The following is a 13,234-nucleotide window of genomic DNA, read 5'->3' on the forward strand; positions in this document are numbered from 1 at the left end:
GCCATGGTTTCAAGACAACCTTAGAGTCATCTGGGCCAAATTCCAGGCAAGAGGGGCTTACAGAGAGTGCCTGTAGATCTCCCATCTTCTTTACCTAACAAAAGGGTTTTTAGAGTCAGGGGACAAAGGTCAATGGATTGTAGTAACTGAAAGGGAGGGCTCCTTAGAGCCCTCAGCACCGTGGACAGATCACATGTAGGGACTTTGCGGGGTGATGTGGGTTAAGCCTCCTAGACCCCTCAGTTCCTGGCATCTGGAATTCTGTTTCTTGAGTTTTATTTTACGATTTAGACCATCGAGAAGACCATTGTTTGTTCCACAACAGAGGAAACCTGATGTGCTGTGTCCAGCATTAACTTGGGCTGGGGTCCCTGACGCTTCTGAAATGGGTAGCGGGAGTGCTGGCAAGGCTCAGGCTTGGGAGCCGCCTGGGTGACTGGAGGTGCAGGCTTCACTGGCTGATGAGCTGGGTGATTTGGCACGACTAGAAGGCAGCCGTAGAGCTGGAGCGCTTGGGAAGGAAGTGTAGCATGGCCTGGGACGACCTCTGTGAAGCACTCAGCAAATCCCTCAACTGCAGATCCAAAAAAAGGCTAGAGTGAGAGACCAGGGAGTCCAAGAAGGGGATTTTATCTGCATCCTTAATATCCATTAAGGTCAGCCATAAATGGTGCTCAAGTACCACTAAGCTAGCCATCGACCTGCTGCTTGTCCAGCAGACACGAAGGCTCGTCTGCTAGGGCTGATGTCATTTTGCATGGCTTAAATGGGTGAGCAACCTTCGCCTTCCAGCTGATAGACGTGGGAGGGCAGAGATTAAATAGAGTGGGCAGAGAGCCAAAGACTTGTCCAGGGGAGGCATCTTTTCGTACCCTTTCTCTTCAGCGCAGCTGACCGTCATGAGGGCAGAGGAAGAGGAGGAACGTAGGTGGACTGAGTAGGGGGCACACCACGACTTTGTGAGTTCATCATGAACTTTGGGAAAGAGTGATGAAGCCCATTGTAGAGGGGCTTGACGGCACCCCAGCAAGAATCACTCATCTATGCAGCTGCAGGTGGGCTCCTCCGGTGGAGACTACTCAAATCCCAGCTCCTTTACAGCCTTTGACAGGACGCAGATGAGCTCGGCGTCTATGCCTGCTTTGGTTGAAAAGAAAGCTGCCCGTGAGCGCAGAGAGGGGATCAGGGGATCTGGAAGACCAGCGCTGTAGGTAGCTGCGAGAAGCGACGAGATCGGTCATGCAGAGAGGTCTTGATCCACTGCGAGGCATTTCAAAGGCAAAGCTTTAAGTCCTGTAGTCTCAGCTAAGATCATCATCATTGCTGAAGGAGAAGATATCTGAGAATCCTATGGTGACATGCCCACTTATATAGCCAGATGGCCCCATCCATATTGGCGGGCTCTGGCGGGCTTAGGCTAACTTCATCACCATAGGCTTGTGCAGCTCTGCTAACCAATGGCCGTGCAGTTACACTGTGTTATTGAAAAGCTTCATTCATTGGAGAAAATTGAGTTTTCCCCAGAGCGTCTTAGCAAATGCAGTACGAGTGAAGTATCGATAGGTAACTTCTACATGGTTTGAGTAGGTTTTAAAAAGATATTTATAGTGTTTTTCTCTCTCTCTCTCTCTTTCTCTATTTTCGTAGATATCCAAGAGTTTTATGAACTGACCCTGCTGAATTCTCAGAAGAGCTGTGAGGAGAAGCTGGTAGAGGTGAATCATATGGCTGAGCAGTGGGAACACACTGCCACTAACTCAACCTCACCCACAGAGGGTCCGCAGCCAGCCTTCACACCACCAGAGGTGAGACGCAAAAAAAGTGTATAATTTTAAGAGGTCTTAAATTTGAGGATGGTAAATTGTCATACAGCCTAAAGTGATTGTTAAACTGCAAAAGGCTATGATTTAATTAAATAAATAAGAGAACTGCACATTTAAAGTCAAAACGCTGCCCAGTACATTCTATAGGCTCGCGGTTTCAGAGCAGTTTACAATCAATGGATACTGTGCATTGATACCAAGCAATTGCTTATGATCTGCTGTTTACTGACAATGTTTACTTTATGGTGTTATTATTGTAATAGGTTGTAGATGGTTGTAAGAGTGCATGTTTTATCTCTCACTCATCTTTTTGAATGACCAGGCAGCAATAGAGAAACTAAGACTGCCAGAGCATTTTGGGCTTGGTTATATTTAAAATTCCCACATTATGAAGGTTTTTTATTTATTTATTTATTTTTAAAAATTGTTGGCATTTTGGTTACACATTAAACTGTCCGGCATCTGGCATTTAATTCAGTGTAAACTCTTATAGCTTCTATCTGGGCTGCCCTGTCACAGGGAGAAAGAACATTATTTAACACACATTATTCAATATATAGTATTGGTATAGTGATTGGTACAGTTTAAAGTATACCTATAATTAATGACATAATTATTAAAACCTAGTGTACTTTTTGCATTCAGTTATGTCATTATCCAGTTCAGCTCTCTTCAAATAGTGTCTGTGCAATCAAGCTGACAATATTGCCAGAAATTGAAGCAAACAAGCCAAAGCAATCCACTAAGCAAGACGAAGGCGACAATGGCAAGGAACCAAAACTCATTGACCGAAATGGAGAAAAAAAACCTTGGGAGAAACCCGGCTCAGTCGGGGGGGGGGGGGTGATCAGTTCTCCTAGACAAAAAAATCTGGCTAGACAAAATCATCATGGCATGGTTTAATTCCAGGCTACAACACAGGTCAGATTGTGCAGAGGAATTTCTGGTTCTCGTGTTCTTCGCAGGGGATCTGTCTCTGGGGCTCATCTATTTGACATGGTCTCTGCTGACATTCACTGCTATAGAGGTTGACTCTAGGTGCTGATCCACCTAGTCTAGATATGGACTTGATCTGGGTGGCTATGGTGACCATCTGATCAGGAAATGGAATGGATCTGGGTAGCTATGGTGACCTCGCAATAAGAATGAAACAGACATGCCATTCTTCTCACGATATAATGAGTTCATCAGGTGTTATGGCAACCTATTTAATGCAGCCTAACAATCCTTTAATGGATTTGAAATATAGAAATGTAATAGTATGTTATATGTATGCCAAGTTAAAGAGATGGTTCTTTAATCTAGATTTAAACTGACAGATTGTGTCTGCCTCCCTGTGACGACCTCTGCTGTTGGTCTTGGGCAGCGGTTCCCAAACTTTTTTTCCTGCGCACCCCCTTCTATGTCCCAACCGGGTTGGCGCACCCCCAATCCCCACTTAAAAAAAAACGCAACAAAGCTGTCTTTTATCGCCATATAAAGAGTCATGTTTAATCATGCGCAAATAACCAGAACACGCATGACAATAAAAACATCAACAAAGTTTCAATATAATGTAACAAAGCTACGCACAAGCTTCCACTTTTAAGAGGACGAGTGACAGACACAGGCTCAGTTACAGAAAGCATGGTTATTTTCAGCCGCGTAAAAGAAACATTGCCACGAATTCAAATGCGGCCCACCATGCTGAACACAATTAAATTTTTTTTTTCAGTTTTACAATTATTATTATTATTTTTTTACATTAATTTAAACATTTACTTAAAAAACATTAGGCTATAGCTTATATTTCTTATGATAAATTATTTTGTGTTTCATATATTATTTTCAGACATGAGCAGACCTACTCATATAACATTACGCATTTAACGAACACATACAAGCGCGCACTTTGGCAGAATTCAATTCAAATAGCCATCAACAGCCATTAGTTTGGTAAAATTGAGCATCAGAATGGACAAATTTGTTTTTAAGGGAGAAAAAAAAGAAATGTGAAAAAGGCCAGCGAATGAACCTGCAGCGAGAGAGAGATTTCCTCAAGATTTTTTCTTCGCTCATTTTCTTTCTCTATTCTCTTCGTCTCTGTTGCCTCCAAATCCTCACTCTCTCTTGGCCCCTCTCCTCCTGACTAACAACTTTATCATAAGATGTCCGACTTGACAGTTTCTCTGATTTCAGCCAGTTAAGCATATTTATAATATAGCCTATATTATGGAATGAATGAAACGAGTTGGCACGCATATAGCCTAGCCTGCAGTAGCTACATAAAAGAAGAACAGTGCGTAGAAGACAGCATCTGTCTTCTACGTTTCCATCGAAAACTAATAAATTGTAGTTTTTTATTTAAAATCAAAGCGATTACAAAGGAAATGTTTACTGTTCATGTTTTTTATTGTATGGAAAAATCCCACTTAAAAAAAACAGACCATCATTACATTTTTCCTCTCGCGCACCCCCTGGTGGCAACTCGCGTACCCCTGGGGAATCCCTGGTCTTGGGTATTACCGCTTGGTACTTGTTTCCACAAATTAGCAGTCTATTGGATACACCTGTGACCAGTGCTTCAGGCGCTCCTTTAAAAAGAGATCTCCAGTTGCGCCAAGGAGGAACTTTGGGGATTTTGGAACTTTGGCCTTTGATTGGTTTTGGACTTTGTTTTGTTTGATTAGTTGTTTTTGCATTTATGCCTCAACACTGGATTACATTTTCAACCATGCACTCTGCCTTACACACTGACTTTACTGATGGACACAGACATATTGTGATTTCCTTTAATTGTTTTCATTTTATTATTTAATGTTACCTTTAATTTAGTCGTAAATAAACAACTTCTTGAGCTTAATATTTAGTTTGCGTGTCCCTTGTCTTTGTTGCTTCCCTTGAGCCAGGGGGTCGTAACAAATTGGGGGCTCGTCCTTGCTTTGTTAACTTAACGAGTTAAAAAACATTTTTGGGGCGCTTTGAGTTTGATAATTACGTATTTTAGACACACGAAAATAAATTTGTACCGAAGTCAATTTGTTCACCATGTGAAGTCATCAGTTAGTAAGTACATGCATGCAATATGGTTTGTTAGGTATGCTAGGTAGATTGTTTCAAAGTTTGGGATCACAGCGGACGTGAAGGACTATAATGCAACATGAGCTTGCTTAATTACTGAGGAGCTAAACTATTCATGTCATAAGTAATTAGCAATATTTTAAAATGTGCAGTATACAGTATTCAATAGGGAGCCAGTGCAGAGTTGACAGAACTGCTGCATTTTTGACCATCTATAGTTTGTTTATTAAGCGTGCAGAGCAACCACCCAATAAAGCATTGCATTACAATAATCTCACCTTGAGGTCTTGAATGCATGAATTAAATGGGCCATCTGATGCCCGTCTTCCACAAGTTGATTTGAATTTTTTAAGTCTGTAACATAGTTTAGTTAAGATTTCTCAGTGGTACTCAATGACAATGTAAAAAAAAAAAATCACTTTTTAAATGTTACATACTTGGGCTTCGGTTTTTACTCCGTTTTTACTCCGTTTGATGCCAAACAATATGTTTCCCTTCAGACCCAAATAAATTATGCCTGCTCTCATAACTAAAGTGAACTTTAGACCAGTTATCCTTTCTCCACACAACATGCTTCTCCGCAAAGGTGAGTCTTGCCTTTTGATTCTTTCTGCCAGTAAGAGTTTTTTTCACTGCAGAGTGCGCTTTCAGTCCAACTTCTCTTAAACGTGCAGAGATGCAAATCAATGCACGCAAAACTCCGGGTCCTGACAACATTCCTGGGTCTGTACTGAGAGTCCGTGCAGCAGAACTCACTGATGTCTTCACAGACATTTTTAACATCTCACTTAGTCAGGCTGTTGTTCCCACATGTTTCAAAACTACCGCCATCATTCCAGTACCGAAGAAGCCATCTCCATCCTGCTTCAATGACTACCGTCCTGTTGCACTTACTCCCATCCTCATGAAGTGCTTTGAACGGCCAGTCATGCACCACATCAAGTCCCCCCCCCCATTCCCTGGACCCCTTCCAGTTTGCATATCGGTCCAACCGGTCGACTGATGATGCCACTGCTGTCCACTTAGCACTCACAATCACAAATGAGCCCCAATCTCTCTCTGAACATGGAGAAGATGAAGGAGATTGTTGTTGACTTCAAGAGAGCGCACACTCAGCATGTTCCTCTGACCATCATTGGTGCGACTGTGGAGAGAGTGAGCAGCACCAAGTTCCTGGGTGTGCACATCACAGAGGACCTCTCCTGGACTGACAACACCGCAGCACTGGCCAAGAAATCACAGCAGCGTCTCTACTTCCAACGCAAATTTAGGAGAGCCAGAGCCCCGCACCCCATCATGTGCATCTTCTAAAGAGGCACCATCGAGAGCATCCTGTCGAGCTGCATCTCTGTGTGGTATGGTGCCTGCAACACTTCCTGCCGGAAGACTCTGCAACACATAGTGAGAGCAGCTGAGAAGATCATTGGTGTCTCTCTCCCCTCCCTCCAGGACATTTAGGAACCCGTCTCACCCACAAAGCCCTCTGTGCTGCAGGTGAACCCACCCACCCGTCTCATGGCTTCTTCAGTCTGCTTCCATCAGAGAGGAGACTGCAGAGTCTCCAGGCCAGGACCAGCAGACTGAAGGACAGCTTCATCCATCAGGCTGTCAGGAAGCTGAACTCACTCCAGAACGTGCCCCCCCGTCCCTCTTCTGCCCCAGGCACCGCTGAACAATGAACCCCCCCCCAGATACCACATCCCCAGGTCCTTCCATGCCCCTCGCCCACTAACATACAATGACGTGCACTTTGTGCAGCATTTATCTGCTCACTACCTAGAATTGTCTATAAAATCCTGGTACTTGTCTTTTAAGGCTCTGCACAATATAGCTCCTGTGTATTTGTCCGGTTTGGTGACAATCTACACTCCCTCCAGATCCCTGAGATCAGAGAATCAATCATCTGCTGTGCACTACCAGGACAAAATATAAACATAGAGGTGATAGAGCTTTCTCTGGAGCAGGCCCTAAATTGTGGAATGACCTCCCTCAACCTATTCGATCTGCCAAATTCTTATACATGTTCAAAGCTGTCTTAAAACAACATCTTTTAAATTCAAATGGAGAGCATTTTTAAAGGGGTTAGTGTTTATGTATGTTTATGTGACGTGGATATGTCTACCTCTTTAATTTTCTTGTTTTTTTTTTTTAACTTGTGATTGTAAAGCACTTTGGGCAATGTGAGTTGATCGATTCCCCATTGTGAGTGTAACGAAGGCTACGCTTAAAGATGATAAGGGCTGATTTTGATTGCAGTGAACCAGGTGTGTCGGTCAGAACACCACAGAGAGAAGCATCAATTTGAACTGATTTTATTTTCACTGGTATGAAATATTAACAGGAGAGGGAGTCAGCCTTTACATGAGCATTAGAGTTTGAGCTAAACAGTGCAGTGGACTGTGGAGGGCTTCCTTGACGGCCTGCAGAGAGAATGGATCCTAGCTTTGCTTGACCCTGAAGCTGATGGCCGATAAACATGTAAGGATTGAAAGGGACAATGACCCAATGCGTGAGCAGGTTGAGCACATTTAGTGGAGACTTGGATTTAGTAGGTGCACAGTCAGTGAGTCCTGCTTTAATTGACGTAGAACTGGCTCATAAGTGGGCTAAATACTCATTAACAGACGTAGACGTGTTTGGCATGCTCGTAGTTGAGATGTAGATGTACAGTATTATTTGTGTGTGGTTTCTCTGCAACACACAAAGAGCAATACTCAAAAAACAGCAACATTAGTACAAATAATCATCATTCACATACTGACTATAGGCTGCTCCCTTCAGACAATGACAATGATCCATAAACACCTGATATAACATTTCCATCACATTTACTTTCACTATTTATCTACATTATTTACTAAAACATTATTAACATTATAATTCTGAACTTTGAAGATCCACACATAAGTTATAATAACTGGCACGGATTAGTTAACATTGCCATGTAACATTATACAGCCGATCACTGCCTCATTACAGATAACGAGCATCAATCAACATTGAAGGAGTAAAGTACTCACTCGTTATAGGACGCACACAAACACAAGAAACATCTAATCAGAGTGATGCACGTCTTCAGCCATTCCTGGATGCGGCAAACTGATTTCGGACAGCTGCTGAGGTAATCTGCTGTTCGCGCTGTACTGAATGAACAGTGTCTCTTCCGGTTGCTCGCGCCACAGACTTTCATAATAAGAGTCTCACTAGAGTAGCGCAATAGTGCTCTAACATTATCATAAGTGGCCTTTTGCACAGCCGCCCCCAAATTGCGTGCAATTTGCTCACGTAAAAGGCTCATCCTTAATTTGAAGTCGTTGGAGGGCATTCCTCATCCTCCTCAGCAGCTGGGATGACTGGAAGAGTAATAAGCCGGGCAACTGGCCGGGTGTACACTTTATCTTTGACTTGCACATCCGCGGAACGTACATGACCATCTGCACTCGGATGTACTTTAACCACCCTGCCAACTGGCCAAAGTGCCCTGGGGGTCAACCAACAGGACTACTGAATTCACTGTCAGATCAGCTGGGGCACCATGCCACTTCTGCCTGGATTGGAGGGTTGGCAGGTAGCACCTGATGAACCTTGCCCAGAAGTGATCTGCTATAACTTGGCAGTGTCGCCATCTCCGCCGGCTTAGACCCTCGCTCTTAGGGTAGACAACTGGAGGTAACGCTCCATCCAGCCGCCCCATCAAGAGGACATTAGGAGTCACGGCATCCAAGTCAGCAACACTGGATGAGGTATAGCCCAAAAGTTTGGTATTCAGTATTGCCTCTACCTCCAGTAAGGTAGTATGTAGTACCTCCTCAGAAATAGGTTGAACTCCTAGGACTGTATATAACGCAGTCTTGACAGACTTGATCTCCCTCTCCCACGTTCCCCCGAAGTGAGGAGCTGCAGGAGGATTGAAGCGGAAATCAATCTTCTGCTTGGCTAGGAGTCGTTGGAGGTCGGCGGACATGCTGTCAAAAGACTCACGGAGCTCCTTCTCTCCTGCCTTAAAATTGGTTCCCTGGTCGGAGAAGAGTTCAGCTGGAGTCCCTCTGCGTGCAATGAACCGCCTGAGGCTCATCAGGAAAGAGTCTGCGTCCATACTGTGCAAGATGTCCAGATGCACTGCCCGAGTGGTCAGACACTTATAGATGATACCCCATCTCTTTTCGGAGCGTCGTCCTAATTTGACTTGAAATGGTCCAAAGCAGTCGACGCCCGTGGAGTAAAACGGCGGTTTGTATAAGCGTAGGCGGGCCACAGGTAGGTCGGCCATTTTAGGGACTAGCGGCTTAGATTTCCATCTTCGGCACTCCTCGCACTGGTGTTGCACCCTCCGAACTGCCTCCCTGCCACGGAGAATCCAGAAGACCCTGCGCAACTCTGCGAATACCCGCTCAGGACCCGGATGACAGAGACGAGCATCGTAGTCCTGGATAAGGAGTTTTGTTGCTGGATGCGAGGGGTCCAGGACAATAGGATGTTTGGATCCAGGGTCTAACCATTCGGCACGTCGGAGTCTTCCTCCAACTCTTATGATTCCCTCTTCAGGATCCAGCTCCGGGGACAGGGTAAGGAGATGACTACTACGAAGTACGGCTTTCCCTGCCTTTAGGTGACGCAACTCCTCCGGAAAGCACTCAGTCTGAACTCTCCTGAAGATAGTCGTCTCTGCTTGCCAGTAGTCCGCTGCTTTCAAGGACTCATCTCGGTCGGCCGCCCCGTGTGCCTCCTGCGCTACGGACTCAACCATATCCTTCCAGGACTTGAATGACTGGCCCAGGTTGGTCTCCTGTCTATCTGCTCTAGATATCACACCACACAAAGCAGACTTCTTGTACTCTGTGATATCCTCTTCTGGTGTATCTCCAGGTGAGGATGGCCATTCAGCGGGACTCTTGAGGAGGAAAGACGGCCCTTGGCTCCAGCGGTTAGGCACAGCTAATTCTGCCAGGGTCTTCCCACGGGTCACATCATCTGCTGGGTTCTGCGCGGAGTCTACATAGCACCAGGTACTCTCTCCTGTAAGCTCCTGGATCTCGGAGATACGAGTGCCCACAAAGACCTTAAAGCGACATGACTCCGACTGCAACCACGTCAACACTGTTGTTGAATCACTCCAGAGGACTGTCTGATCCGTTTTCAACGTCAGTTCTCTCTCTAACGTCTTTGCCAACTGGGCCGCTGTCAAGGCACCACAGAGCTCGAGGCGGGGAATGGAATGCTGTCGCCGGGGTGCTACCCTGGACCTAGCTGCCAGGAATGCCAGGTGAACCCGTCCCTGGGTATCCTCTGTTCTCAGATAAGAGACGGATCCGTAGGCCCTTTCCGAGGCGTCACTGAACACGTGGATTTGTCTGGAAGCAACCATCTGACCGGTTAGAGCGGGAGTATAGTGTCGGGGTAATGAGATGTGTGACAGCAGATGTAACTCTGATTCCCACTCCTTCCATGCCCTCTGCAGATCTTGAGGGATAAGTGGGTCATCCCAGTTGCGTGGCTTGTCCCACATGCTCTGGACGATCATCTTGGCGCGAGTCGTGTAAGGTGCAATGAAGCCCAAGGGATCATATTGTCGGGCGAGCACCTTGTAAACATTCCTCATTGTGAGTGCTCCATACTCTAGAGGTCGGCTCTTGTAACCCAAGGTATCTGTCTCCCAGTGCCAGCTAAGTCCGAGGGCTGGTTCCGAAAGTCCAGGTTCATCGTGTGAAAGCCATCGCTCCATGCTGTCGGACCTCGCCTCTGCAGGTAGGTGCCTGAGGACATCAGGTATGTTGCAGGCCCACTGCCTAATCTCAAACCCTCCAGATGCTAGCACTTCCCTGAGCCGGTCCACCAGCTCCTTAGCTTCCTCTGCTGTTTGCACACTCTGAAGACAGTTGTCCACATAGAAACAGTGCTCCACTGAATGCCTGACTCCTTCTCCTGGACCCCCATGATCTCTTGCATGCTTCTGGAGAGCGAAAGTGGCGCAACACGGTGAACACGCAGTGCCAAAGGGTAAGACCTGCCACTCGAAAACATCAGGGGGGTTTTCACGCTTCATGTCCCTCCAGATAAACCTGAGGAGCGACCGATCTTCTGGTAAGAGCTGAACCTGGTGGAACATGCCTCTGATGTCACCACTGACTGCTACTGCATGTTCTCTGAAGCGTAGTAGAACGCCCAGAAGAGAGGCTCCCAATATTGGTCCAGGAAGGAGGGTATCATTGAGGCTTAGACCTCGGAACGGGAAGAAGCAGTTGAAGACCAAACGACTCTTTCCGTTATGGCACACTAAATGGTGGGGTATATACCATGACTCATCTGTGGTTGAGACTTCACTGAGGTCAATCTTCTTGACTGCTCCCGTCTCCACCAACTTGTGGATCGCAGCACAGTACTCATCGGCTCGTAGGGGGTCCCGGGCCAAGCGTCTCTCCAGACTTCTGAGGCTGGGTAGGACGGCTTCCTTGGGAGCTTGGAGAGGGGGAATGTCTCGCTTCCGTAGTAGAGGTGTGGCATATCTGTGGATGCCTGCGACCTGTACTCGCCTCGTCTTAGCCTCTAGGAGCTCCACTGCTTCCTTATCCTGCTTTGACCTCATTGCCAGTTTACCACTCTGGTATGGCAAGGTATCCATCTTCCAAAGCTTTTCCACATTCTGCATCAGCTCTGTCATCTGGGGTGAGACACTAGTGAAGAGACACTGCTGGGTGCTCGGGGCCCATTGTGTAAGGTGTGCAGGTCCTTGAAGGGTCCATCCCAGTCTTGTGCGAATGGCTGCTGGACCTCCAGGAGGGCCCATTCTCACCGGCTCAACAGGGGTAAGTAGATGGGGGTAATCCGCACCAATTAACAAGAGCGGCTTGACTTGATCCAATGTCTCGAGGGGAAGATCTGCCAGGTGCTTGTACTTCCTCTTCAAGCTGGCGATGGGGTAGGAGTGGTCCGCTAAACCCAAGCGTTGAGAAGTGAAGGCCTCCACTATCCGAAATGTTCTCTTTGGATTGGCGGAGGAGGAGATCTTGAACGAGACAGCAGCTCCCTTCAGAGTTTGGACTTCCTGCCTAATCGTGCGGAGAGCGAGGTCCTCAGGCTTCTTCTGTAAGCCCAATTTATCAACTGCCTCGGGGAGGAGCATTGTGCGCTCAGAACCATCGTCTAGAACTGCGTAAGTGTCTAGTGTCCTGTCCCTGTTGCGCAGGATAACTCTGACGACTTTCAGCAGAACACGTGAGTGGGCCGATGGTCTGTCTAAGTAGAGAACCTCTGTACTAGTGCTAACCAGACAACTTTCAGCCTTTGGCGGCTCAGCTTTGGGGCGTGCATTGGCGTCATGCAATACTCTCAGATGCTTTCCTTGACATACCTCGCAGAGTTTCTTGAGGTCACATTGCGCTGCCTGATGTGCTCTCCCGCATCTCCAACATCTCTTATTAACCCTGATCCACTCTATGACCTCCTCTTTGGTGAGTCTCTGAATAGCTGGACACTTATTCAAGAAGTGTTCTGCGCCCTCACAGTATGGACAATAGGGTTTTGATTTGCTCTTCCATTTTGGCACAGATAAGCTCTGACTCTCTTGTCTCAAACCTCGGTTCGACGGACAGCTCTCTGCTCCGTGAAGCACTGTAGCTGCTGGCTTGCTGCGTCGCTTTTCGACTCGGTAGCCTGGCGGCCCCTGGGAACGGATGTCTGAAGGGTTATCGTAACCTTGGCACCACGACTCGTACCGAAGCCATTCCGCCAGGTCGAGCAGTGTGTGAGTGTGTCCGGGACGATAGAACATCTGACGCCTGAAGTTTGCTCTCATCTCCATTGGAAGCTTGGTGAGGAGTCGGGCCACATGTGAGCCACATCTAAGCTCGACTTCTCCATCTGGGCCCAGTGTCTGTAGCATACCCACAAGTGATTGCACATGCAGGGAGAACCTCTCAAAAGCAGATACATCTCCTCCTCTGATCTCAGGTGAATCCATCACTGCAGCGATCCTCTGCAAGGCCACATGGTGCGGCTGACCGAACTTCTCTGTCAAGGCTACCATGGTGTCAGTGTATGGCCTAGGCGAGTTAATAAAGGAGTCGGCAATGAGACAGGCCTCTTCAAGTTTTACGTGATCCACCAGAATCTGGTACTTGAAAAGCTCGGTAGCGTCGGTAGGTAACAGGTTTGTTAGGGCTAGTTTAAGCCGAGAGAACTCCATCGGGTCCTTATGGACGAAGAAAGGAATTCTTGGTGCTGGCCCCCTGTACTCTCCTCCTCCCAAAGTTGCCGATACTGGCGAGAACTGCCTGCCTCGAGTGGGATGAGGTTGGCTTGTATCAGGCCTGGCTGGGTACTGCCTTGAGGATCCCGCATCCGGGCGATACATA

At 46.9% G+C, this 13,234-nt stretch overlaps 1 protein-coding gene across 28 annotated transcripts in view; it reads left to right on the plus strand.

Annotated features, from left to right (window-relative positions):
* The window catches only part of LOC132132047 (disks large homolog 2), a 220,222-nt gene that overhangs the window by 19,975 nt on the left and 187,013 nt on the right, over positions 1-13,234 (plus strand). For 27 of the 28 annotated variants that reach the window (XR_009428992.1, XR_009428991.1, XM_059544234.1 and 24 more), the window contains one exon: positions 1,648-1,805. Coding sequence is in view for 25 of the 28 variants with exons in the window: in XM_059544234.1 (XP_059400217.1) it covers positions 1,648-1,805 (158 nt within the window). In the remaining 3 variants the exon portion in view is untranslated. Of the gene's footprint in view, positions 1-1,647; positions 1,806-4,852; positions 4,869-13,234 lie in introns of those variants that run through there. The other variant, XM_059544248.1, reaches the window with a different exon arrangement.

This window comes from Carassius carassius, chromosome 49, assembly GCF_963082965.1.
Source record: "Carassius carassius chromosome 49, fCarCar2.1, whole genome shotgun sequence".
Classification (NCBI taxonomy): Eukaryota; Metazoa; Chordata; class Actinopteri; order Cypriniformes; family Cyprinidae; genus Carassius; species Carassius carassius.